Below are 27,600 nucleotides of genomic sequence, written 5' to 3' on the forward strand. Positions count from 1 at the left end.
GGCACTCACGAACCAATACAGCCACTTACTCGCACACCCATACACTCACTCATATAGCCACTCCCACACTGATACAGTCAAACACACATCCACTCAGCTGACACGTATTAGAAACAGTATTACTCATTAGTAGTACAAAAAGAATATGAATTTAACTTATGCAGTAGCTTAGTATATAGCTTTAAGTCTCAGAAATGTTTTTGAAACACGCTCAATGGATGATGTCATCAGTAATGTCACTTGAGGTGTCATCAGTGATGTCACTGACCATGTCATGAGTGATGTATTATGTGAGATCATAAGCAGTACATTGGGGGTGTAAGTAAGTTAGTTCAAGTAACTATAACTGCTGAATTTCAATGGTTGTGTACAAGTGAAATCCAAGCCTAAATATAGTAGTACTGTAAATTTAGTTTTTTTCAGTAAATATATACATTCTCACTGAAAAAAAACAAAGGTTAAAGGGATGTTATAGGTAGGTGAAAATGTCAGTTATAACATTCTGTTTTAAATTAACAAAACCACTGAAATGCACCAGTTCTAGTTATCTCAAGAAACTATAACTCGCGCCCGCACCATGCATGGTGGTGATATCAATGATGTCATTTCAGATGTCACAGTGATGTTATCAATGATGTCATAGAATAGGTCATGAGTGATAAAATACGTGAGGAAATTAGCAATGCATGGTGAGGGTGCGAATTATAGTTACTTAGGGCACAGGCCCTGCTCCCAACCCCCGAACGGGTGATAAATGGTGTAATTTTAAGTAAGGCAGACAACTGGCTTTGTCAAAGGGTCAAAACACTAAAATATAAAAAGCAGGAGGCCTATGGGTTTATTCAGTGGTCAGCAGATCAACATTCTTAGAGCAGACCTATTGGCAACTATAATCAAATGTATATTTTACACATTCACACATTACAATGTTTAAAAATAATGATTGTCATATGTTTTCAATAAAGCATTTTTTAAATAAAAAATGTAACATTTGAGTTTTTTTCTTTAGTTTTTTTTTACATTTTTCAGGCCATAAAGTGCAGCCATAGAATCAATCACAAGGAAGCCCTGCACTCCGGCTGAAGACCCTACAGCTCCAGGTTAGAGTGCCTAAAAAAATATGGTAAGCACTCCTGGGGTAATGAATTTAATGAACCAGCAGACTTACTATTTTTTTGTTTTAATGTTGCTGGGAGGAGGGAAGGAGGCTGATGCACTCCCAGCAGCCCTTGAGAACATAAAAAAAAAAACCTTGGTTATGCCTCTGTCCCTTCTAGGGTCACCACAGGGATCTTGAAAATATAACTAAAAAGCCCTTGCATGGCATTATGGGATGCTCCATGCTGAAACAATAAATAATAAATGTGCGGCTATTTATTATTCTTATTTCAGGTTTATTTTGTTTACTTTTTAGGTGTCCCGGTACCCATTCAGTGCACACACACCTTTAACATTTCAAAGTTGGGGGCCACAGGGGGAGCCCCTAGGACCCCACTATCCATGCTGGCTCTCCACTCACCATACATTCTAGGTGATGCTGGGAGCCAAAAATTATATATTTAAAGTGGTTGCCCAGGTGCCCACCTGGGGCACCCACACTTTTTTGTATGCTGGGAACTATGGGGGATCCCTAATGTGCCCATAGCTGGCTCTCCAACTAGCACACATTGTGATGCTGACGGAAGCCAGCTCAATTTGTTTGCTCTCGCCTGGGCGGAAGCAGCTCTATTCTATGCTCCAACCCGGGTGAGAGCAAAGATGCGTTTCCTGCCTGGGAGAATGTAGGCAGGGTATGACCGCACTATCCTGAGCAGTAAACAGTTGTGGTCTGGGGGATGGGGTCTGTGGGACACAGCTGGGGTCCCCAGGGCCAATGAGTGGCTTGGGAGGGGGGCTCCATGCCCTCCCCACCCAAAACTTCACTGTTGACACCAGGGAATGGGGTACCCGGGGCCTTAATTAGACATGCACAGGGAAGCTGCACAACCCTCTCCCCTATATGTTTATATTCGTAATGAGGCATGGGGCTCTCAATGAGACACAGGGAGGGGCACTGCAAGCACCCTCCTCTAAATGTTTATACTCGATCCTGGAGGATGGGCTCCCCAAGGACTCAATGAGGCACAGGGGATGCACACACCCCTCCCTTAAAGTTTATACCCGGCTCGGGGGAACTGGTCCCTAGGGCCTCAGTGAGGCACAGGGGGAACACATGCTCACCCTCGCCTATAAAATATATAAAAACCTTCCCTCCAGGCCCCTGGCTCACTTCAGTGTGCTCAAATTAAAAAAGTGGGGAATTGCAATTTGTTTTGTTTTCTACACCACCGATATGATAAAAGAAATATTTTTTTGGCCCCACTAGGCCTAAGGTGGCGGGGTATCCCAAACCCATTTCTTTGTTTGGTTTTTATTCAGGACAGGGGACTGAGTTTCCAAACCCTAAAATGTCTGCTGCCACATCTTTGTTGATGTAGTAGCAGCCAACCCTCTCTCGTGTGATATTTACAATCATTTTTTTACCTTAATTTCTCCTAAACTTGAGAACGGATTTACACAAAATCACAATTATATATATATATATATATATATATATATATATATATATATATATATATATATATATATATATATATATATATATATATATATATATATATATATATATATATATATATATATATATATATATATATATATATATATATAACGATTCTCCTTTCTCATCTCATCCCGCCATCTGGATGCAAGCACGGACCACGGTATTTGCGCTGAATAATTATTTTATTTTTGTTCCACTAAAAAACAACCATTATATATAAAAACAAAGGCTAAAGTGTCGTTATTGCTAGGCAAAAATGTCATTTTACATTACACAACTTAACATTTGAAACTCATAAAACCACTGAAATTCAGCAGTTATAGTAAATGTAGAAACTATATCTGGCGCCCCACCCATGCACCCATGTTGTCTTTAATTAACAGCGATGTTATTAATGAGACAGAGCACTTCATGCGTGATGTAGTATGTGAGGTCATAGGAAATGCATGGCGAGGAGATGAGTTATAGATTCTTCAGTTAACTATAACTGCTGAATTTCAGTGGTTTTGTTTAGTTTCAAATGTTTACGTTTTAACTGACATTTTCACCTAACAATAACATTACGAACAACTTTGCTGTTTTCAGTGAATGTTTATGTTTTTTTAAACATAAAGTAAGATTTTATTTCCATCTGTAACAATGCGAACCCCCCACTGTGCATATCATTTGGCCATGTGCAGCGTCGCGTTGGCAGCAGAGAGCGGCTTCCGGCCAGGTCCTGCGCCCAACTCCGTGCAGGTGGGCAACACCCTGCTGCACACAGCATTTAGCCTTGCCTGTGCCCAACCCCCCATGAGCAGCTGAACTCCCTACGTGCAGTCTTTTTTATTTTAAATAAAAAACGAATTTCTTGATCAGCTGGACTCTCGCGAAAGTGTCTCTGAAACCAGTGCGTCTACCCGTTTTCTCACAAAACTCTCTTGGGAGCACAGGGGGCTCAACAGGCTCCAGAGAGACTCCAAATGGATCTCAGCGCCTTAAAAAAACATGTCATCAGTGATGTTATCAATGCTGTTATTGAACATGTCATGAGTGATGTAATATATGAGGGTATAAGTAGTGCATGGCAAGGGCACAAGTTATAGTTACTTCAGGTAGCGAGTTATACTTACTTCAGTTAACTATAACTGATGAATGTCTGTGTTTTTATTTTTTTAGTTTAAAATGTTATGTCGAAAGTGACATTTTCACCCAACAATAACGTTACTTTAACCTGTATTTTTTCAGAGGATTTCTATGGGTTCTTTTTTAATATAAGTCACTGTCAATATACCAAAGTCAGACCTATTGGTTTTGACAAGGGGATGACTACATCAATATAGAGAAAAATAGCCCATTGGCTTGCTATGTTATGTTACTATCATTTGTGGAGTGCACGTACACCAAACAGGTTCTTGGCTTTGTCAATTAGTCAGGACATCACTGCAATGTCTGTCAATAAGCATATATAAATGTGGAGAAAGTTGGTTCTGTCGGGTACCAGAAATTATTCTTGGTGTACTCAATAATAACCAATGCATAACAACAGTACTCTAACTTTTCAGTAATAATCAATGAAAAAGGAGACAAAACAAGTAACATGAATCACCGACACACCAAATTTGAATCAATCACAGTCTGTATTTAAGGAAAAATCCATATATTCGTTTACAGTTCATGGTGTCAAACTGACATTACACGGCTGTCAGAGTTCATAAACATACACTTTGTTCAGACGGCGCAAGTGCTATGGTGAAAAAGTGTGAACAAAGGTGCTAAATGTGAACAGGATACATATACAGTGCTGTACGAATTGTTGAAAATGATCATTCAGAGGAAATACATCCCTAGGTACATGAAACTCCGAACCGCTTGGGTTTTAAATTTCCATTTCAAGTGCGGCAGAGAGAATAGGGTCAGGATTATCGCAAGCATGTCGGCGTTTCGACCCCGAAAGGTGGAGGATTTACTAATAAGCACGGCGGGTCTTCCTCAGCACAAGGTGATACAAGGGACTGCCTGTACAATTAAAAAGGTGGATTTTAGCATGGTGTGTCTGGAATATGAAAGGAAGTAATTTAATGTAATCAGTGTGGACCTACCAGAGTTAATGGAGGAAAGGTCTTCAGGGATTGGTCCACCTTTGGTTGGACTCAGAGGCATTGAATGAAGTAAGTTCCTCGATGGTGATAAATCACATCAAAATGGCAGCATGGTTCAGTCGCTGATGGGAAAGGTGACTAGAGGTCAGTGAATAATCGTTTATTCAAAGCAACTGAAATCACCCCCCAAGTGGTGCGCCAACAGTGTAAAAACTGTTGTGCCTGTAGCGCATGCGAGACGTGAAGAATTTACATGCGTGGCCAGTTACGAATGCTTGTGACGGCGTACGATTGAGACTGAGCCAGTGCGGGTCGGTGATCTTAAAGTGCAGACAATGTCAAAGTGTCAGTGAATAATAAATAAGTGGCTCCGGTTGCTCATTTATTATTCTTTCCTGTTCCTTTGTTTTGTATTATTTTGGTGGGTGTCCTGGTCCTACCTAGGATGACAATGGCTTGTTTTATTTGGGTGGGGTGGGTGGGGGGGGGGGGGAGGACAATGGAGGCAGCCCCATGTACCACGCCGGCTTCCTGCTAGCATCCCTACTCTGTGGGGTCGTGCAGAAGCCAACTATACTTTTTTGGTCTTTTTTTTAAAAGTGAGTGCCTTGGTCCCACCCAGGGCACCCAACATTTTTAATGCTGGAGGGTGTGAGGGACCAAAGACCTCCGCGGCCCACCAGCTTACCTGCAAGCACCCATCTTGTGTGCAGGTGGAAGCCAGCTTTGCTCTTGCCCGGCTGGGACTAGCTTTTCTTTATGCTCACACCGGGCAGGAACAATGCTCGGTTTCCTGCTCGACATAGCGTGGGCAGTGATAGACATTTGTACTCCCACCCGGTATATGCCTTTATGATCTTGTCAGGTGGGAGCATTGTAGTCTTCCTTGCTCATGCTCTTGCAGGCAGAGAACAGTGTCTCAGGGGATTGGGATCCAGAGGCACCACATTTTATCAGTCCGAGAGGATTGTGTCCCCTGGGCGAAACCATGGGTTGGGGAAGGGGCTCCCTGCCTTCCTCTCCAAAATATAATATGGCAACTGCGAGGATGAGGTCCCGATGTTGTCCCAAGGCTCAAGGAGGGGGGCCCACACCATTGGCAGCTGCTGCAAATAAAAAGTGGTGTGGCAGAACAGGGGGATATTTAAAAAAAAGATCTTACCTGCCGCTGACACAGTCGGCAACCTTGGTGCTCCTCTGCACCCAGCCGTCCATGGGCCACAAAGCACAGGCTCCTAGAATGCCCACCCAATCTAGACACTGCTCTCATGCCATTATCAAGCATGAGAGAAGCATCAGGATTGGCCTGAGCGGTCTGGTTTGATGCCCGCTCATGGACAGAGGTCTTGTGCCTTTTATCCACCCAGTTGTGCAATACAGCTGGGTTGGAGAAATACAAGTGTGCATGTCAGTTTGGCTGGCCTAAGACACCCGGCCAAATTGACTTGACATGTGCACTTACAAGTGTCCACCACTCCTCCTCCCTGCCACTGTCCAAGAGGATGGCCCAGCCCCGCCCCACCCTAGACTCGCATCGGCTCCGTCAACGAAAATAATAAAATTGTTTCCTTTTTTTTTTTTTTTTTAAACAGGAACGCCAATTTCGGCCCTGGGGACCCCATCCCCCGGGGCATGGCCACATTTTTTTATTTTTGTAAATTATTTTTAAAGGAAGGGGGCTGCGGGGAGCTGCTAACATGCAGCTCCCCTTGTGGAAAAGCAATCTGGTTTGGATTTTGTAAGCGAGTGCAGGAAACCTGCTCTCGCTTACAAAACCCAAACCAATGTTTGCTATGACAGGGCCCAAAAGAGGGAGCACTGCACCTCCTTGTTCAATCGCCAGTTCTCTCAACAGTGAAATCAGCAACAATCAGTGTAACTCCCAGGCAGAAGGGGACACTCAGAATAGAAAGCCGGAACACAGAAGCCTCAATCAAATAACATAGAAAATAGCACAGCCCACCAAAACAAAATGGACACAATACAGAGGGGGTGGTACAGAGAGTCTTTGTTGTAAATTACCCCTGAAAGTCGAGACATGATTCACACAGTATTTTCTGTGAGCAGCTGGATGTTACTCCAGGCTGATCTGAGATTTATTCATGTATTCCATGAAGTAAGCCATGATTATTAACAAAGTAACGCTCTGTGTATTACCAAATGTTGTTTCCATGAGTATGTATTTCCTATCCTAGGATCTGGAAATTCATGAGTAAGACATACTTGGCCTTACCATTCACCATTCTTGCTGTACATTAATATGTCATATACCGGCTCTTCTGCCACTCTTCACACTCTCACCAGGTTACACAGTTTTGGTCAAGCTCGTGGAGGCTGGAGTAGGGTAGGGAAGAAGCACCATGGCATTAGCACAAAAACCTGTGTGCCGCTGGGGACAGTGGAACATCTGTAGATCACGCTCTTACCTAGGGGGAGAATGTGTATGCAGCATTACGGAGTGCGGGTTACACCTGGAGAAATTGAGAGCTGTGAAGAGCCAATTTAAAGCTTTTCTGAAGGCTAGCAAAGGCCCCTCCCAATGCACGGCCAAATGCAGTTTCTTCCATAGTTTGAGTTCACACATTGAAAATCTTTAGTCACTATAGGATTTACATCTCGATTGTGGGACCGTAAGAAGATGGTTGCCTTTCAAAAGCAACACCCTCCCAGGGTGGTAAAAATACATTTTGTGTGTAAGATATGATGGCGCCAATCCATGTAAACACATGAATACTAATATCAGTATTTGAAAGCGGCCTCTGGCCTTCTCTGGAAGCCTTGGAATGAGTTCTGCAGATGGGAGACACTATCCGCCTTAGGGAGTTCAAATATCAGGAAATTTGTATCATTGTGTCCTTGCAAATTAATGAGTAATCCCCCACCCCACTTAAGAGTATGGATCCCTCCTGAGGAAAGAAGGCAAAGGAAGAAGTCTTTCTACTAGACCTTGAAAAGACACAAGGCACATAGACCTTTCAAGGGCCCTGTCAGATCTCTTGCTTCAGTAAGAGCCGTAGATCATTCGATCCCCAGAAGACAGAGGGGGTTTGCCCCATTCTTTCTAAGATGTCACTTTGAAGCACCTTAAACAAAGAGCATGATGATCACTGTCGTAAAGGTTGAAATAGGATATATGGCTCTTGTGAAATGCTTTTAATGGCTGACAGTAAGTAGAAATCCTGGGTAAGAAAATTTGATGTGATGATGTAACAGGAAGAGCTGCTGCCCAAGGGTTCAGTGACGAACAGTGAAGATAGGCGGAGCCCCTTGTACCCAGGCGGGTACTACTTTGAACAGTGGTGCCACCGAAGCAAGGGTATCTGTCAAGCTTAATTGAAACAGTTTCCAAAAGGAATATCATGATATTAGATTTGCCCTGAGACCACATTCTAAGGAGATGCCCAATATAAAAGCTTTGGTACCTGTACATGCCAACGTTTCGTTGGCTCATGTGAACAAGCATAAGGGTTGTGACGAAGTCCATCGTCGCTGACTGCATGTGCAGTTAAGAGGTATTTCATAACTGATGTATGTAGTAGGGATTTTCTTATGACACATGAAAGTTACATCCAAATCAGGCTTAACTGTATGGAAAATAAGAATACTGACTATTTACAGTGTGCATGTGAGAGACTTTTATTGTGTATTGTACATAATGAATAACTTAGAATTATTATAACGCCAACAGCTGCATGTGTCTACAGCTATCAGGAGTCACAGAGTGGGTCCACACATACAGATAACCCTGCAGAGGAAAGCTTCCCTGGCAGGACTGTCGAGATGAACCTAACTCTTTATAGAGAAAGGTAAGAGACGCCTACCCATGAAGGGGGAGGGGCAATGTAAGCAAGATCCCATTGGGACTAATGAAAGGCTTTCAGGTGTGCCCTCGAATGGGGGGGTCGGGGTGGAAGATGTCATGACAGAATATTATTATTACCTCTTCATTGATTTTCTACAGCACACAAGGCCTAACAAAAGGCTGGATTCCACATACTGGGGTGTATCACAATTTAGCACCACAAACGGAAAACTGTCCTGGAGTACCGGGGACTGGCTGGGGAACCATGATGGGCTCAGGGCTCTGAGACATGCTCGCCTTACAGCCCGGCAGACATTAGCTGTGCAAAGCTGCCCAGAGCTGCAGTACAGAAGCTGCTCTATAAAATGTAGCTTTAGAAACACGTTTTGACATTCAGAGGTTATAATAAGGTGAAAGGTGAACATTTACAGTAATGAACCAGCAGAGAAGCATCCTTTAAAAGAAAAGGGGGCAAAGGCGTGTCCCAAAACCCTTCATGCGGCCGGACCCATCCAGTCCATCCTTCTGTCCCTGCTTTACCACCGTACTCCACAATACAACTCTAAAAGCTGGCTCAACAATGCTTATTCATAGCACTGAGATGCATAGTCGAAAAATGCTAGAGTTTATTCAGCTCTGGTGCAGAAACAGAGTTAAATGTAATAAGTCAGAGAAATGCGACTCTCAAAATGCTTTGCCATCAAAAACATTCTGTGGGCAAAACAGCAGTCCCTGTATTCAATTATATGAGAAACTATGTGAAGCAGATCTACCTAGTCAGCAAAGAAGCACTGGCTTTACATTTGCCTGGGAACAGACCAAAATGAGCAGGAAAGCGTCACCTTTCCACTGTAGGCATCAATTACGCAGTCTTTATGGAGCCCAGGAATCCAGAAAATATTCTGCTGTAGCAAAAACATCAATGACAAACGATACCACTGTGGTTTAGAAGCCTCTCTGGAGTAAAATGCAAACAACATGACTGCTGCCCCTGCTAGGTCCCGCCAGCTTATGTGAAATCCATTATCTCTGGTAGCGCTTAATGGCTTCGCTCCCTATCATGTAAAACAGCACACTGCTCCCATACACTCAGCAGTAAGCAGAGTTCAATAAGGCAGGCCAATGGAGTTAAGACCCACAATGGCCATTACATATTTTCTTTGCTGTACAAGACCTTCGCGCTTGGTTTCCCACAAGGACAGAACCTAAGGAATGTTGACATACCAACCTAATACCCAGTCACTTAAACCAATGGTGGCATAACAACCTAATACCCAGTCACTTAAACCAATGCTGGCATATCAACCTAATACCCACTCATTTTATCCCACAGCATACCCTGCAATATGAAACTTGGTCAGGCTGTTCTGACTTTTCAACTTGAAACCTTGCCAAAGGGGGGCTTATAACTGCAAAATTAACTATGTGTATAAGAATGTAATCGCAGAAGGCTGTGACGCCACCGTAGCCCATACAATGTGCATACCATTCACTGCTCTATGAAGGCATGGGACCAGAATATCCTTGTCAGAATGTGGTCTGACCTAATATTGTGTCCGAAATATCGATTACAATAATATTGCCCATTGAAGATAATAATGGAAAATCTACACACAATCGGGCAACATTTTTGTAATTGACACTTAGGACTCGAAATTCATGTCAGAAAATATTTCTCCCACCAATATTCTGACCTAAGGACCTTTATGTACACAGCACAAACTCGATAAAACAGCCACTGAGGAAAATGGCGTTATGACTGTATTTATTCTTACATTTATGAATATAAATCAAATGGACATCCTAGTAATCATGTGTGATTTTCTGTACTGGCCCATATACAGAAGAGTAATACCCTCATTACAAGATGGCCGGCAATTTGTGGGATACTTATCACACCGAAAGAAATTGATGTCCACTGAGTCAGCATTTAACAGGTGGGATTATTACCCCCTCGCCCCAAGCCTTAATTGTGACTTTTTGCAGATAATGGGGAATAACATGCATATTTTGTTGCTTACAGCACCAACATTGCATGCCCTACTATTTACCAGGCACTTTTCAAATGATTAATAGTGGCAGGGTTGACTGCCAAAATTTATCCAGGGGATGCAATATTTATCAAGTGGAAAACTCCTAAGAAATGTGGATGCAGAGGAACATACAATCAAAATTGAAATACATTCATTAACAAAACGATTCAGGAAACTAGACAGCCTAAAAGGTTTGCCCATGTGATGGATTTAAATTGGACATCGAATTAAGCGTAGCAGTGAACTAAGGGACAATCAGGAAATAGAATCCGTGATTTCAAGAAAAAATCCAATCTTCAAATAAAACAAATATTCTAGGCCTTTGAGAACAAAAGTAACATGTACCTGTATCTCCCCAGCTGAGCTGGAATGTGGAACGATGATGAAAAATAATCATGGCTAAGGGAAATTGCGCAATGTAAGTAATGTCTAAAACTGCTTATCACTCATAGTAAGTGAAACAAAACAACAGTTTCTTCCTGGGCCACTTCTAATTCTAACCTACTACCAGACAGTGCAAGCTGCCTGGTTGAAAAAGACCTCCTGTGGGCTTTCCAAGAATTGACAGTGGGCTTTTAGCCCCTCCACTGTTTACTATTGGTTGCCATTATTGCCACTCATATGCTGTTTTCTTATTTGATGCCTTTCCTTTTTAGGTCGAGCCTGCAAGAGCACATGCGGTGCATGTGCTCTTGCTTGTGAGACAGTATTGGTTACGATAAAGGGCTTGGAGTCTGCCCATTGCACAACAGGTCTTAAAAACACACACAAAGCCAACAGATCTCGAATAGGCGGGAAGTAATGGTGTTGCCAATGCTTGTTCATCTCGTTTGTTCATCTGCGGGGGCATGGCCTCTTTGTCATTCTCTCGATTTGGCTGACTTGTGTTCTTCCATTACTGTATTTGGGTTGTGCGTTTTTCTTTTTGATTAAGTCCTTTGTGAGAGTGCAGGTATTATTTTCAGCCGTCTACTGCCCTCATCTCATGTGCTCCTAAAAAATAATCACCATTGAGCACCCCATGCTTCTCGAGTACTTTTTCTCCATCCCCACGCTCTGTCGTAGTTTCTCCCTCGTGTGCGTCTTCCCTGGCTCCCATTGTTGCTGCTACCCTTGTGTGTTGCTTGCCCTTGCATGCTTCCCATGAGTCTACTTTTTCTTCACTTCATCGCATGCTTCTCTTCCTGCCCACATATTGCTTCTCTCTTCCATGTTGCTGAATCTCCCCTTCTCCACGTGTTGCATCCTCCCTCATTTTTTTTTTTTGCACTTTCATACTAAAACTTCTAAAACATTTTTATACTCACTTATCTAAGTGGTGTCCGCCATTTTAGATTATTAAATAAAACACAAAGCAAATACAGCCTGCACAATTCTGCTGGAACACGCGTTCATTTTGACATGTCTGCATGCGAAAGGCATCACACAACGCCACACCAGCAGAATGATGCAATCACCAGCAGCATTTTAATTTATTTTTTACTGATGCTACACAGCCTCGAGAAAAAGCATTTTGCTCCCACTTGTAGTTGCAATCAGTGGATTTTGGTGTTGGAATACTGTCTGGAATTGGAAATTTCGCTCTCTGGTATCCCCCTACCAAATCCGCCAAACTAGTAATGAGAGCCTTAGAAGGCATTTTTAAGAAACGCATGCAGAATGACGCATCCTGTTGTATTTCAATTCCTCCGATCTCACTCATGGTCACTTCTCGGTACTCTTATTGCCCACTTCCTGCTTGTGTTGTTCTCCCTTGTGACCTCTTCTTTGACTCCTTTGATCTCCTCCTTGCTCCTCCACCAATGCTTTCCAAGCATGTTTATTTATGGCCTTCACAGTTTGCCGAGGTCTTGCTAGCAAATGTTCTAAGACTTAACACATTATATTGGTACCGAGATCCAGATTAGTTTTCTCTTAAATAGGAAGTAGAATGATTTGGGTTCTTCTCGAATTTCAGACATATATTATATTCCTGAGCATCCATTTAAGATGTGCACCTTATTATTTACTTTTGCTAAAGTCCTGCTTGTTGAGGAGATTAAATATTTCCCCAGCACAGTAACTTAAAATAGTGCCAAATGTATAGGACACAGTATAAATTAATGGAAACATTAAGCAGCGCATGCATTATCCAGATGCAGCGATGCTGAATGAGCTAGGGTGCATTATCCAGATGCAGCAATGCTGAATGAGCTAGGGTGCATTATCCAGATGCAGCGATGCTGAATGATCTAGGGGGCATTATCCAGATGCAGCAATGCTGAATGAGCTAGGGTCTAATATCCAGATGCAGCGATGCTGAATGAGCTAGGGTGCATTATCCAGATGCAGCGATGCTGAATGATCTAGGGGGCATTATCCAGATGCAGCAATGCTGAATGAGCTAGGGTGCATTATCCAGATGCAGCGATGCTGAATGAGCTAGGGTGCATTATCCAGATGTAGCGATGCTGAATGAGCTAGGGTGCATTATCCAGATGCAGCGATGCCGTATAAGCTAGGGTGCATTATCTAGATGCAGCGATGCTGAATGTGCTAGGGGCATTATCCAGATGCAGCGATGCTGAATGATCTAGGGGGCATTATCCAGATGCAGCAATGCTGAATGAGCTAGGGTGCATTATCCAGATGCAGCGATGCTGAATGAGCTAGGGTGCATTATCCAGATGCAGCGATGCTGAATGATCTAGGTGGCATTATCCAGATGCAGCGATGCTGAATGATCTAGGGGGCATTATCCAGATGCAGCAATGCTGAATGAGCTAGGGTGCATTATCCAGATGCAGCGATGCTGAATGAGCTAGGGTGCATTATCCAGATGTAGCGATGCTGAATGAGCTAGGGTGCATTATCCAGATGCAGCGATGCTGAATGAGCTAGGGTGCATTATCCAGATGCAGCGACGCTGAATAAGCTAGGGTGCATCATCCAGATGCAGCGATGCCGTATAAGCTAGGGTGCATTATCTAGATGCAGCGATGCTGAATGATCTAGGGGGCATTATCCAGATGCAGCGATGCTGAATGTGCTAGGGGCATTATCCAGATGCAGCGATGCTGAATGATCTAGGGGGCATTATCCAGATGCAGCAATGCTGAATGAGCTAGGGTCTATTATCCAGATGCAGCGATGCTGAATGAGCTAGGGTGCATTATCCAGATGTAGCGATGCTGAATGAGCTAGGGTGCATTATCCAGAGGTAGCGATGCTGAATGAGCTAGGGTGCATTATCCAGATGCAGCGATGCTGAATGAGCTAGGGTGCATTATCCAGATGCAGCGATGCTGAATGATCTAGGTGGCATTATCCAGATGCAGCGATGCTGAATGATCTAGGGGGCATTATCCAGATGCAGCAATGCTGAATGAGCTAGGGTGCATTATCCAGATGCAGCGATGCTGAATGAGCTAGGGTGCATTATCCAGATGTAGCGATGCTGAATGAGCTAGGGTGCATTATCCAGATGCAGCGATGCTGAATGAGCTAGGGTGCATTATCCAGATGCAGCGACGCTGAATAAGCTAGGGTGCATCATCCAGATGCAGCGATGCCGTATAAGCTAGGGTGCATTATCTAGATGCAGCGATGCTGAATGTGCTAGGGGCATTATCCAGATGCAGCGATGCTGAATGATCTAGGGGGCATTATCCAGATGCAGCAATGCTGAATGAGCTAGGGTGCATTATCCAGATGCAGCGATGCTGAATGAGCTAGGGTGCATTATCCAGATGTAGCGATGCTGAATGAGCTAGGGTGCATTATCCAGATGTAGCGATGCTGAATGAGCTAGGGTGCATTATCCAGATGCAGTGATGCTGAATGAGCTAGGGTGCATTATCCAGATGCAGCGACGCTGAATAAGCTAGGGTGCATCATCCAGATGCAGCGATGCCGAATGAGCTAGGGTGCATTATCCAGATGGATGAAGATGGCCACCTTTGAGAAGGTAGAAACGGTGAAGTGATGGGGCTGACAATAGAATCCAACTGTCTCCAAAAACATAGACTTTTACAATCGATCATGCTTTCAGATAATTATTTTATTAATAGTGTTATGGGGAATAATTCAACGCACACCAATGAAAAAGAAATAGATATTGTATTCTCTCCAAAAGAGGACAATAAAAGGAGGTTTTAAAAAAATAAGTCAGTTCTCGAGGGCTTCAAAGCTACATAGACAACTGAGACATAACTCGAAACCGGTTGATATCAGAAGTTTCTAGTCAGTGGTTCATCGGCAAAGAAAGAGTAACAAGATTCACCTGACATAAAGCAGCTGCTTTGGACAGAAATTATAAAGTCATATCTCAGTTGTCTCAGTGCAGACTCGGCTTCCCCTATGGAAAACCAACGGATGTAGGCAAAAGTGCCACTTGAGGATACGTGGTTGTGTGTCAAATCAAAGGCAAGGAGGCAAACTAACCAGGGTCCTACTGAAAAGTACAGCACTTCAAGATGCTTGATAACATGACACATTAGGAATACAACTCTCCTATAGTCCTGCCCTCTGTGGAACATTTTATATTTTTTTACATTTTTGTCACAGTTCAGATTCAATAAACTATAGACTCAACAGGTTCAGTAAATCCCAATTATTCAGCAATGACTCATAGCTAGGAGGGCATCAGTTATGGCTTGCTTTCAAACTGCGTTCTGACAGATGACACAAATTCAACAACTTGTCGAACAGGTTATCTACCTTCGGTGCCACCTTATCTTTTAGGGACTCTATCTAGCTGAAGATTCCCAACCTAAGACTATCCCCATGTGTCATACTGGACTGCGTCGATCAGCTCTGCGTCAGCCGCGTTGGAAGTGACATGTGAGGTGCCTATATAAACGCCTTCCCAGCCCTCTGACATCAGTTACTTTGTGCAACATTTCTTCAACAGAAGCACAGAGCCATGAAAGATGCTGATGTACTAGTGTGCAGATACTATGGACCTCATAAAAGTTATCCTATATGGAGACAACAATTCACAGAGCAGGGACGATGAGAGCATCAGTAATGAATCTGCAGCTAGATAGAGTCTCTACCAGATAAGGCGTTACCGAAGGTAAGTAACTTGTTCACCTGATAGAGACTTCTAGTCACAGATTCCTTACCTTAGAATAGATTCCCAAGCAATACCTCTCCGAAGGTGGGTCTAGGAACAGATTTAGACCAGGAAGTCCTGGAGGACCGAACGGGCAAAGAGCCTGTCAGGCATTAGTGCTTTGTGAACGTGTGCAATGATGCCTACGTTGCAATCTGGCAAATGTCCAGGACAGGGACTCGGCTAGCTACTGAAGTGGTCGCAGCCTTGGCTCTGGTGAATGAGCACACAAGATCTCAGGGGGTTGCTTTTTTGGCAGTGAGCAGCAGATTTTAATGCAAAGCATAATCCATGTAGAGTTGGGGATGGTGTGCCAGTGTGCACTGTAGCTTTTGTTCCTGGGGGCCGATATTGCAGCACCACAGCCAAACAGGCTCCCCGTAACAAGACCAACCCCACCACTGAAAAACCAGTTCCCACTCTTCCAGCCTCTTGGGGAAATGCCCGAAGCCCGCTACAGCCCGTCCGGCTCTGGTCAATAGGCATATAAGGCAACTGAGCAAAGGCTCAAAGGGCGAGCACACAATGAGGGTCAAAACCAGGTTCAGGACGCATTGGGGCATGAGGAAGGGTTTTGGAGAGAACATATAGTGTAACTCTATGAGAAAATAAGTCACAAAGGGTGGGTGTCTTGAACAGGGAGGACTGATCCAGCAACCACAAGAATGCAGATATGGTCAGATAGTACCTTTTACTATGTCCAAAGCAAAGCCTTGCCGGGCTAACAAGAGAACAAACAACAAGACCTCAGATAAAGCGGCAGAAAGGGGATCAACATTTTTGGAAGTACCCCAAACCACAAATTTCTCCCAATGGCAGGTGTATACTGTCTTGGTTGAGGGACACCTCACTGGCAGAATGACATCACAGACTTCAGCAGGGAAGTCAAAGACTGTCAACTTCCATTGCTCAATTTCCATGGATGAAGACGGAGTGTGCACTGGTTCAGGGGCAGGGCCCTGCCCTGCCCTGTTGCTGAGACAGAAGATCCTTCCAAAGGGGCCGGCTGATTGGAGGACCAATGCTCATGCTCTGGAGATCTGGATAACATACTCTCAGTGCCCAATCCAGAGTAACAAGAAAGACTTGATGTCCTGATTTTTTGAGAACTCTTGACAAAAGTGGTATTGGCTGAAAGGCATACAGGAGGCCTGAGCTCCACTTGAGGCGAAATGCATTTCAGAGGGAGAGTTGCTTCAGAAACTAACGACGCAGATGTTACAGCCATCTCTAGAATGCTGGACCTCTTGGCACTAGGTCCATGACCCCAACCCAACCTGCTTGTTCCAAAACCACATGGCAGTGATGTTCTCCGTGAAAACCTTAACTAGCCTACCCTTGATGGAAGGAAGAAAGGCAATCAATGTGACTCAATTTGCTCTAAGCTCCAGCAGGTTGATGTGGAGCAGAGACTACAGCGGAGACCACAGGCCTCTGATCACCACCACACCCAGATGGCTAATATTGCCCCCGAGTGTCACTACATGCAGCTTTGGATGGGAAAGAGAAATGGGGTTGGCTGCTGACTCAAGTGCGGTTTGTCAGCCACCACTGCAGATCTTTTGCAGTTCCCTCCAATATGTGAGCCAGGTAAGAGAAATTCCCCTGATGCTGCGTCCACTGGAACGGGAAAGGAAAAAAGAATCAATCTAATAATAATCGAAAACAAAACAAAAACACTGATGTGGGTACGTTCTTCCTCAAAAAACACAGCTCGCCTGTCAAAATAAATTCTCACCATGAACCAACTCGGGAGAGGGTACCCTAAGTGCAGTGATATTGTTTTAGTTTACTATTAGGTTGATTCTTTTCTCCTTTCATCACATTTTTAGTTTTAACGTTGTTTTTTTAATGATTTATGAAACAATGTCGTGAGGTTACCCCAGTGGGGTGCTAGAGGACTGGACTAAGCCACTTGGCAGAACTCCCTCATTTTTATGCAATGTCACATCACATGTATGTGTATGCCTTTTGTGTATGAACATGAATAAATAGGGTGGTTTATTAACTGAGGTGTATCCCCCATAGTGATCTTACATGAATAAGGTACTGGCTGATGTTTATACACTGCACTAGCATTTGATTGAGTGTTGTGTTTTGAACGCAATTGGAAAATATATAAAACATACACATTTTTACAACATTAACTGTAAATAGAATAGCAATCATGTTGAATGTGTTTATACCACCATGAAATATATACTGTTTTTCATCTTTTCATATGTATGAACCAGTCTGTTTTCCCTTGGATTACACCTTCGGCAGAAGGAGCACCCACGGGTCTGTTTTACATGTTTATGTAGGTTTTTCATTTCTGATTTTAGAAAATAGAGCACTTTCATAGTGGGAGCTATGGCTTTGACAAAGATCGGAAAGGTTGAAACACGTCAGCCAGCCAAATAAAATTGGTTCTCAAGATTCCTGGAGTGCGGGCTCTTTCTTCCGCTGCAGAGCAAGTATTGGATATATCTATATCTTTCTATCTATCCATCTATCTATCTATCTAGATCTATTTATATATCTGTATATATCCACTCTAATCCTGCTCCACACTTGTTCCCAAAGCATCCATTCTCTTGTTGGAGCCTTCAAACTTTTAATGGTTATCCATGACAGGGCATTATCAGATACTGTGACCGGGCCAATCTCTGCCTCCCTAATCCTGTGTGCAATTAGACTGGACAGAAGAACTAGGTCTATTCTGGAATATATATGGTGAGCCTTTGAGGAGGAGCAAAAATACCATTTCCTCTGGAATTTTACTCTGCATATATCCACCAATCCCAGCTCATTTAACTTATCCTTAACTTCTATTTAAATGCCCCTAGCAGAGTATCTCTATGTAGTTAATTCTTCCACTTCCCCATTCATCACCAGGTTAAACATTCTAGCCATCAACAGTGTCAGCATAACTTTGGTTAAGCCTATACATTTACATAGAATGTTTTTGAGGAATCTGTTTGAATCCTGGTTGTGGGCATAAAGAGCAACTTCAGTACGGTTTTCAGCCCCAGCTTTACCTTCACCATGGCATTTCGGCCTTCTCTAGCAATTAAAATTCTTAATATCTCGTACTGAAGGAACATGAAATCAGAATGGCCATTCCGCCGATGTTGATGACAAACTGGAGTTGCTTATAAATGGATTTCTTGTATTATAACTATATATGCTTTCTCAGATATTAAATAAATATCAATCCTTGCCCTTTCAGAAGGGAAATTCACCATCTTCACATTAGGAGACAAGGTGGTAAATGTTAATATTTAATCATATGAGCACTTCAGCAATATCCCACAAATCTGAACTTGTCAGTGTCATTCTGTCATCATGATCTTTACTCCCTTCCAAACCCACACCCTAACTCAAACACTATAACAAATAATGCAAAATGAATAAAACATATAAAGTTAAAGATAACAGTTTCAAACCAGCCTGCCATTGGGCTCAATTTCCACAGATTGGGCTCAATTTTCACAGATATGCCTGTGGAGCACTCCAGACTCAAAACACTGAATCCAGCTTGGGACCATCCAGCATCATCGCAACACTGAGTGAGGATCCCCCTCCATCCCTATAACATGCAGAAACTGTGGATAATTAACAGAGAGGATGGGAGGCAAACTTTGGCAGCGCCTCCCATTCAGGCTTAACTATTGATTCTTTTTTCCAGCATATACCCCATGACTTCAGCAAGCATTTACACTTGTCGTCTTTGGCAACTCGTGGGTAGAAAGCAGAAATTGTAATCAATCTTTCACAAGGTAGCATGTAGAAAAAAACCTGGTAAGAGAGGCACTCAATTTGTTTCTCTGTCTCTGGATCATGTAAAGTGATGCATTAGATATTTTGGAAGAAAAAACATGTTCTGTTCTGAGAATCTTTGAACCCTAGTTGTCCAACTGTCTAAAAGGGGCATTTCCAGTCCTTTCCAAAAAGCAAAAAATGTTTGTATATGGTGATCCTTCTGCAAGTAAGACAATGTCTCTGGGGTGCACAGAGAGTCCCCTCTTTTAAGGATCTGCTCTATGCACTCTCTGAATGCCCTTGTCTTCGGATTCATTCCATATTCTGACACTGTCTCTTCGTATCTCGGTCTTGACACTTCTGCTTGAGATCGTGCACTTAAACATATAAGGCACTGAACTGATTGTCTGTTTCAGACATTTTGGTGGAGGTTGCTTACACGGTTTCTTCTGCTTTCACCACTCTTGAGCCCCACCCAGCAGGTCTATGTCTTGTTGTAGTGAGGTCATCACTTTAGTCAGACTTTTCTTAATGTCTTCCATCGCCTGGGGCAAATCTGCATTTCACTCCTTTGCAATTCCTACAGCCAGGACTTAAGATCATCTTTTGTAATACCTAAATCCTTTTTTCTAGGTGCATGCCTCTTCCTCACATAATGACCTGTTCTCTGAAGGCTTGCTTGGTTTACCAGTAAGATTGTATTCCTTTGCCACTTTTCATAGAAGACGCACATTTCTTTCAGTCTATCAGCCACCCATACCATCCTAGGTGTCAGCTAGTGATGTTGAGTGTTGACCGGGCTTCTTGGACCATTCAGCGTAGGTGACTCAACTTTTTTCGTCAGTTGTGCTTTCCACAATGTAGCATATGTTCCATATCTTGTCCCAATGTTAAGGATGTTGGTTGGTAGAAGTATTCTCCCAACCACTCCTAGACGTGTTGGGGGCCCCAAATAGACATATTATGTTCATTGAAACTCCATATCATTGAAGGGCAAACACCTTCCTACGGCACCACTAGCACCGAACACCTCATTTTTTAGTGAGGAGATTTGTGAGACATGAAGAGTGGTGAGCTGCACCCTATCCAAATAGCACCAGTGAACACCCATCAACCACTCATGCCAGTCAGTGGATCATGGCCACCATCATTCCTCAAAGTCTCTCTCTTTTCATGCATGCAGCAAACTGCAGTACAGAAATGAGTGGTGTTTTTGGTGATTATTGTTAAATGGTGAGCAATTCAATGAAACCTTCCAGATCTTTGGCCTCTCTAGGAGTCTTCCTGCCTTGAAAATCACAGTTGACCATAATGCTGATCAGGGATAAGGCCTTTTGTGTTCGCCATAAGTGCAGACCATCCATCAAGCCTTCGGGGTATGGTATGAGATTATCTTTGGCAACGGCTACTTCGTGGCAACAGCTACACCAGCCTGCCGACTTTCAGTGCCTGCCACCATCATTCCAAGGTCATATGTGTGGCAGGAATCGGTGGACAGTCCTCACCAGCTCCCTCCGCTCTGCTGTGAGCAGCTGTGGCCCTAACATCTATTGTACAGAAAAAGGTCTCAGGGCCACAAAAACACTTTCTGTATCCAACTCGGGTAAAGTACGCTCCCCTGATGTTCGCTTTCATCATGCAGTGGGTGCCATCTAGGAAAATGCAGGTTGCCGTCACCTTCGAGCAGGACTGTGGGTATTTATCAGTGGCCGATCTCCTCTTGGAGTTGTCCAATGGTATTTATATTTTCAGGTGCCAAATCAGATTCCCCCAGCCGTAACTATTACTCCCAGAGTTCCAGACAGGCTTGGCCCACATTCAGCTCCCCGGGGCTAATACTGCACCCATATAAGGGTTCGAGACCGCCATATTAGGGGTCCCGCAGCATCCCTCTTTTAAAGGTAACAAGCAGCCTTTGAAGTGGTAAACGCATAGAACAAAATTATAATTTCACACACACTTAAAGCAATTGATCCATACCTGACCAGTTTCATAATGCCTTGCAAACTGGTTAACTACTCGGTAGTCACTGGCAAAGTACTCCATTAATATAGAAGGAACTTCAGCGAAATCTGTAGCACATCTGGTCCCTAAGAAAGAAATACGTACAAAATTAGTTGGACAACTTCAACATATTTTCAATTCAAAGGACGTGTGGTTTTCAAAGAATCTGAATGCTCTGCACTCTAAAATACAATCACATTTTGTTTCGCAACGTACAATCGGGCAAGAAAGTGCTCCCAGAACTGTGGCCGGCTGTTTCACAATAAATCACCATCAAAAAGTATAGAATAATATTTGCACAGCTGGATCAGGCAGCTCATAAAACAGTGTGAAACACCCTTTATAAACAAAGCCAGCTTACCCGCGAAGCAGGAAACAAAATCATTTCATTAAATAACATTCAAATCAATTTGCCTTCATAGCCTTAATTTAGTTAGACATTGTAGGTTTCTGGCATTGTTCCGCTCATTTTTCTTTCAAAAAAGCCAGTTTAATATGAGTTCCACATCCAGCCGGTTTGTAAGTACAGGTGAATCCACCTCACTTCTTTTATCACACTATGCAACTACACACCTGCTGCACCCCAACACTACTTTAGGTATTACACAATTCTGCCATACAGCCCATAGGATGAAATTAAGCAGACTGGGCGTTTGATTTGCTGCTTAATGCCTTCAGTATTGCTTTGAAGTTTATATTAAATTAATGATTGGTTCTAGTCTGAGATTGATGTCGAACCTGCTACAAAGCAACACTAGACATCATGAGACAATATGAAAGGGTATTTTTGAATCTCATACATGTTTAATGAATGGGTGGAGAATTAATCTCTTAATCTATATGCAAAACCAAACCTGCGATATGTGTGAAACTAGCAAAATTGTGACGTTTGTTCAGAACTTGGAATATGTTAAAGACAAATGTGAACTGGTTGAGCAGCGAACAGGGCGCCTCCCGACTCCAGGAATGACAGACACTAGCTCTGCAGACTTCTGGGAGTTGGCAGAAAGCCACACATGTCCCCACATTCAAACGCCACCTGCCTTAAATGGGAGCTCCTACCTCCTCAATCACTCTTAAGGTTTATTATGTCTCGTTCCAATCTTTCAATTCACAGCTGAATGGGCAAAGTTTCCTGCATGGCCGGGGAAGTTGTGCCAATCCCGTCCTTGTTGGCATTTGCCTGTCCTGCGTTACCTCCCAGCCGCAGGCACTCAACAGTCCGAGTACAATGGAACGGATTCACAATATTTCATGAAGTTTGCCAGTAGAGCACCATGCTCTGCTGAGTAAGAGTTGCACCAAATATTTAAGCTCCCACCTACATCCAATGGGTTGCATAATACCTGTTCCTTTTAAAAAACGCCGTGTGGAGACGGCCAGTTGGTAGGCGCCAACTATATGTCCTCGTGCACAGGCATTTTTACTTAAACCCCGGGTTTGGTGGTGGCTCCTGTTCTTTGCACAACTTGGGGTCCTTACGTCCCACCAATGATGGCTATACAGTGTTCTGTGCTGGTGGTATGTCCTCTTAGTTGTGTTTGACCATAAGGAAGGTAGGAGTGTGGTATGGAGGACTCAGGGAGCATTTGCACAGAATGCTGGTTCCACTTCAGGTTAAATCTACTTGGTAGATGTGACAAACTGCATCCTGCTTGTACTGGGACATGAATTCGGGGGGCCCACAGATATTTGGTGGAATGAGGTAATACACATCTGCATCCTGCTAGCATCTCCTCCTCTACATGACCCGATTATTCTCCCCGCCCCATGAGAGTAGAGCTGATAATTCTCTACAAACATGAGATTTATGACAAAAGTATGTAATTTTGGGATAGGAAGCAAACTTTGCTGCTGAGAAGAAGTTGTGTTGCCTGCTGCGGTGTGAACCTGTGCTCCAATGCAAGAAGAAACAAAAGTAAGCCCCAACTCTGCGGTGTTTATCTCAAAAGAAATAACCACACAGACGCCATGAGCTTAAACAGCCAGAATTATCCAAGTACTTTCAGACCACAAAGAGGAAGAGGATTTGCAAAAAACATTTTACGACTGAATGTTAAAAACCTGAACTATTGCTGTCCCACACAATGATTGCCTCCAGCCCAAGAGGAATTAGGAGGATTTACTTCATCCACTAGTGTCCAGGTGAAGGAGGCTGGTCAACCTAAATTCTGCAGTCATTGAAATTTTCCTAAAAGTTCTTGTGGTTGAAAAGTTAATGCAAACTGAAGTCAAGGGTACTCCTTAAATCTTATCCTGTGTTACCCAGTCCGGTACAGTGCATCCCCACTCCTGTGGCTGCCGTGAAAAACTGAAAGTCTTGAGTGAGGACCTAGTTTCCCGATATGCACTGTGAAGTTCTTGTATTGCTAGGAAATTCACTTTGAGTGCTAGCCCAGCTCTAGCCCTAGTGGTCGCCCTGCATTCAATTGAGATTTTGAGACTATATCAAACCACAACGGGTCCACCCTGAACTGTATACCATTTCTGGGCACATTCATTAAACAGCTGATGCTGAATTACACATTTGGCACACTGTTTCGATTTGCACTTTGGACCACCCTGGACTCGTTGCAGGGATTCTGTATAGGAACAGAAATATGCCTGGGATCACAGAATGCGAGTAAGTAGGGGACTGTCACTATACCACATCAGTACTTATGGGCCCAAATCTGACTTTGCTCATAGCGGCTTACCTGCCCTCCTAATCTTCCAAGAGTAACAGGCAAGTTTGCACCTCAGAACACAACACTCTAGCCCCCTCAGGGAACCGTTACTGGATCATCACCTTACGTTCTTTCACTCATGCCCACAATAAACAGAAAAAAGAAATGAGAACAGTTTGCAATATTTATTGGAACTATCTTTGGGATTGGTACTGGGCCCCATAACCTGGCATTTGACGTTAGCTGGTCTGCATCTCATATTGCGCAGAGCTGGTGAGCTCGTCCCGGGACCTTTCCTCTGCTAGAAATTCTCCTCTCCATTTACAAAACAGCAAGTCTCGGCTTATACGTTAAGAAATGCTATGCTCGGGGGCGTGGCCAACTACAGAAGGGAATGGCCACACGGTAGCCGAGTTCCGCTGCGCCACTTCCGATTAATCCGATATAAAACATTGTGCCCCGGCCGGACTTGCCGGTGAGTGTGCCTACCTGGTCCTGACGTTGTGCCCTGCAGCTGGGCGAGAGGCGACCTAGATCGAAGGCGCCCCACAAAGAAATCGCTTCCTGGGTGTTCTGGCTGCTCTGGCGGCTCTGGGAGTGCTCTGCTGATCCCTGGGGAGTGTGCTCAACTCTACGCCGCAGCTGCAGCCTTATTGAAGAGCCAGCCCTTACGCCGAAGTAGCCGTGCCGCAATACCAGCATCAGCGGTGCTGACGGTGAATGCGCCGCCCCCACAACTGCTCTCCTGTGTGGGGGCCAGATTGCTCCAGAGTTGCGGACATTGCTGCTTCCCACGGAGACTTTGCGGCCTACGTGCCCAAGCGCTGTGAGCCCCGGACTGGCGAGGGGCCGGATTGACCTGCGCTTGAGTCGGCGCCTTACACTGCACCAGCTGTGAACCGGGTGGGGCACACAAACTGTTCCTCGGCGGCCCTGGTGGCACGGGAGGCACCCCGCCGGACCCCCAGGCAAAAGCGCTAATCAACGCCGCGGCTGTGGCCTACTGGTGGATGGGACGGCGCCTGAGGTAGGGGAGCCGAGCTGAGGGCTCGGTGTCGACGGCGTTGGTTGTGTGTGCGCCGCCCCGCATCTTGTCTTCTTGCTACCCGCTAGACTGCCTGGGGGCCGGGAGAGTAGCCGTCCGCGCCATGCCCTTTGTCCTCCTTGGGCCTCCCGGAGGATGCTGCGGTGTCTTGGTGAAACTGTGTATCCAGCAGTGAGGCCCCGGGTGTACTTTGGCCCAGCGACGGCACAACAGATCTTGCGGGTGCGGCACCCTATGCATGAACTCTGCGCCTTGGACTGCAGGGGTGGTCTATGACCTGAGCTTGCGGGCCCTTGGCTGCCCCAGTGCTGAGAACGATATGCGGGCCCAGACCGCTCCTGGGCTCCGGTGGTGGTGACAGGGCTTAGCCTGCCCCTTGCGGACCGCGGTTGCATCCTTTCTATCCCTGAAGGTTACACAGGGCCACTGCACTACTTGTGAGGTGCTAGTAGGACATCCTTGTGCTCTGAGGTCTGGGCGCTGCTGGTAAAAGCCGACAAGCTGGTGTGGGCGAGACCCACTGCAGGCGGTGGTGAGTAGCTGGCGTGGCTCAACTTCCTTTGTACACCTCACACCCACCTGCGACATCATGGAAACCGGCCGCAGTGGCTGCAACGCGGTGCAGGCGAAGCTGGACAAATTTGCGTGGCAAAAGGGCCAGGATGGGGAACACACTAACTCCAAATCGCATGGCGAGCAACCGGATCCCACTTTGCAGGACATTTTAACTGCCATAAACTCTGTGTGTACTTCACTTGAAACCTGCATTGATACTGTCGCTATGGAGGTTTCTTTGATCAGGGCGGATATGCGGAAGATGTCTGATCGCGTCAGCGCCGTTGAAAATACAACCAGGGAACAGATGAGTGATATGGATCTTCTGAAGCGTCAAATGACTGCACTTCAAACTACACAGGAGGCACTCGCACTACAGCTGGACGATTACGAAGGCCGCATGAGATGCAATAACATACGAATCTTAGGGGTTCCGGAACAGGCTGAGGGTCAAGCTTCTGACCTCTTTGTCGAGGAATTGGTCCTCCAACAGCTTCAGCCAAGGGGCCTCTCCAAATGCTTCTCAATTGAACGAGCGCATCGTGTACCAGGGAGCAGCCCAAAATCAGGAGCGCCACCCCGACTTCTTCTCGCAAGGGTTTTTAATTTTCGAGATAGAGATGCCATTCTCCAGATGGTGAGGGCGGCCCCTCTGTTGATGATCGACAACAGTAAAGTCACTTTTTTCCCTGACTTCACCCTGAGGGTCCAGAAACAGCAGCGCAGCTTCTAGAACATGAAGCGTGCGCTAAGGGACCAAGTAATCAAATACGTATGCTGTTCCCAGCAAAGCTGCGGATCGAGTCAGAGGGTAAACTATGGTTCTTCACAAGGCCCGAGGACGCTTGGGACTGGCTTGATGGCTGGCGAACAGTTGGTAAGCATCCCCACAAACCTGCGGGCGACGCTGGCAATTCTAGCAACCGACACCAGCGGCAGGGGTCCCCACCCAACAGGGACTTAGTGGCACAGAGCCCGAAGGGATGAACATTGAAGATCGGCAAGTATAAGTGACTAAGTGATTGTCCCCTGAGTCATTGACTTCCTGAGCATGCATCTGGTAACGGCTTTCATATTTAGGGTGCCTCACCTTTTGCATGGATTCCAATGGATCAGGGCTCATGCTGATTCAATTCCGTCTTGTTCTTGGTTTTCAGTGTACTAGATAATGCTATCTCTTAGCTACTGCAACAAGTTATTCATTGTGTTCACATACTAGGTTATGGGATTATCTGCCGGGGCTGATCCTGTCTTCATGAACCGTTGCCCCAGGGAGTGGGGTTGTTCACGTACCAGACACTGTTGAGGGAGCGCAACAGGCACTCTGCAAGTTGGGGGTGGCGGGTGGTTTTTTACCCATTGTGCAGGGAGGCAGGGTGGGGGGTGGATGTTGAGTTTCAGGGGGAGGGGGGATTTGGTTGTCTTTGGTGTTTCGTTTACTGTACTTGTGCAAAGCTATTCTTTGTTTTCCTTTTCATCAATGGGTCCAATTGTCCTATGCACCTATTCACTTTGACTGCGACAAATTATGCTCACCGCCAGAATACCGAGGCATTACAATGGGGAGTGTTGGGGATACTTAGAGATCAGTACATGTGTCCACTCGTTGAAGCGACTGGACCCCGATCCGTCTTATTGACGTACGGCAGGTTCCCCCACCTCAGCTGCGCCGGTGCCACAATCCTGACCTCACCCTCTGAGTTCCGACAATTTGTCATCCAAACATATCACCCATATGGCTCCACACTCAGTTCTTAAACTCCTGACGTGGAATGTTAATGGCCTGGGTGACAAGATTAAGCGGGGAATAGTACTGCAATACCTAAAGCGACAGGCGCCGGATATCGTCCTACTCCAAGAGACGCACTTGGTTGGGAACTCCTGTGGGGCACAGAATAGGTCGGTTCGCGGGGGGCGGTTGGAGGGAGCGGGAGTACCCCTCCGCAGGGGCTGTCCATACATGATCCACAAGA

General features: G+C 44.9%; 1 protein-coding gene across 1 annotated transcript in view; it reads right to left on the reverse strand.

The window, feature by feature from the left end:
• Positions 1 to 27,600, reverse strand: part of MIPEP (mitochondrial intermediate peptidase) — a 596,799-nt gene that overhangs the window by 295,783 nt on the left and 273,416 nt on the right. Inside the window, exon 14 of the mRNA XM_085621596.1 lies at positions 21,338 to 21,447. Within this exon, the coding sequence (XP_085477722.1) occupies positions 21,338 to 21,447 (110 nt within the window). The remainder of the gene's footprint in view (positions 1 to 21,337; positions 21,448 to 27,600) is intronic.

This window comes from Triturus cristatus, chromosome 8, assembly GCF_964204655.1.
Source record: "Triturus cristatus chromosome 8, aTriCri1.1, whole genome shotgun sequence".
Lineage (NCBI taxonomy): Eukaryota > Metazoa > Chordata > Amphibia > Caudata > Salamandridae > Triturus > Triturus cristatus.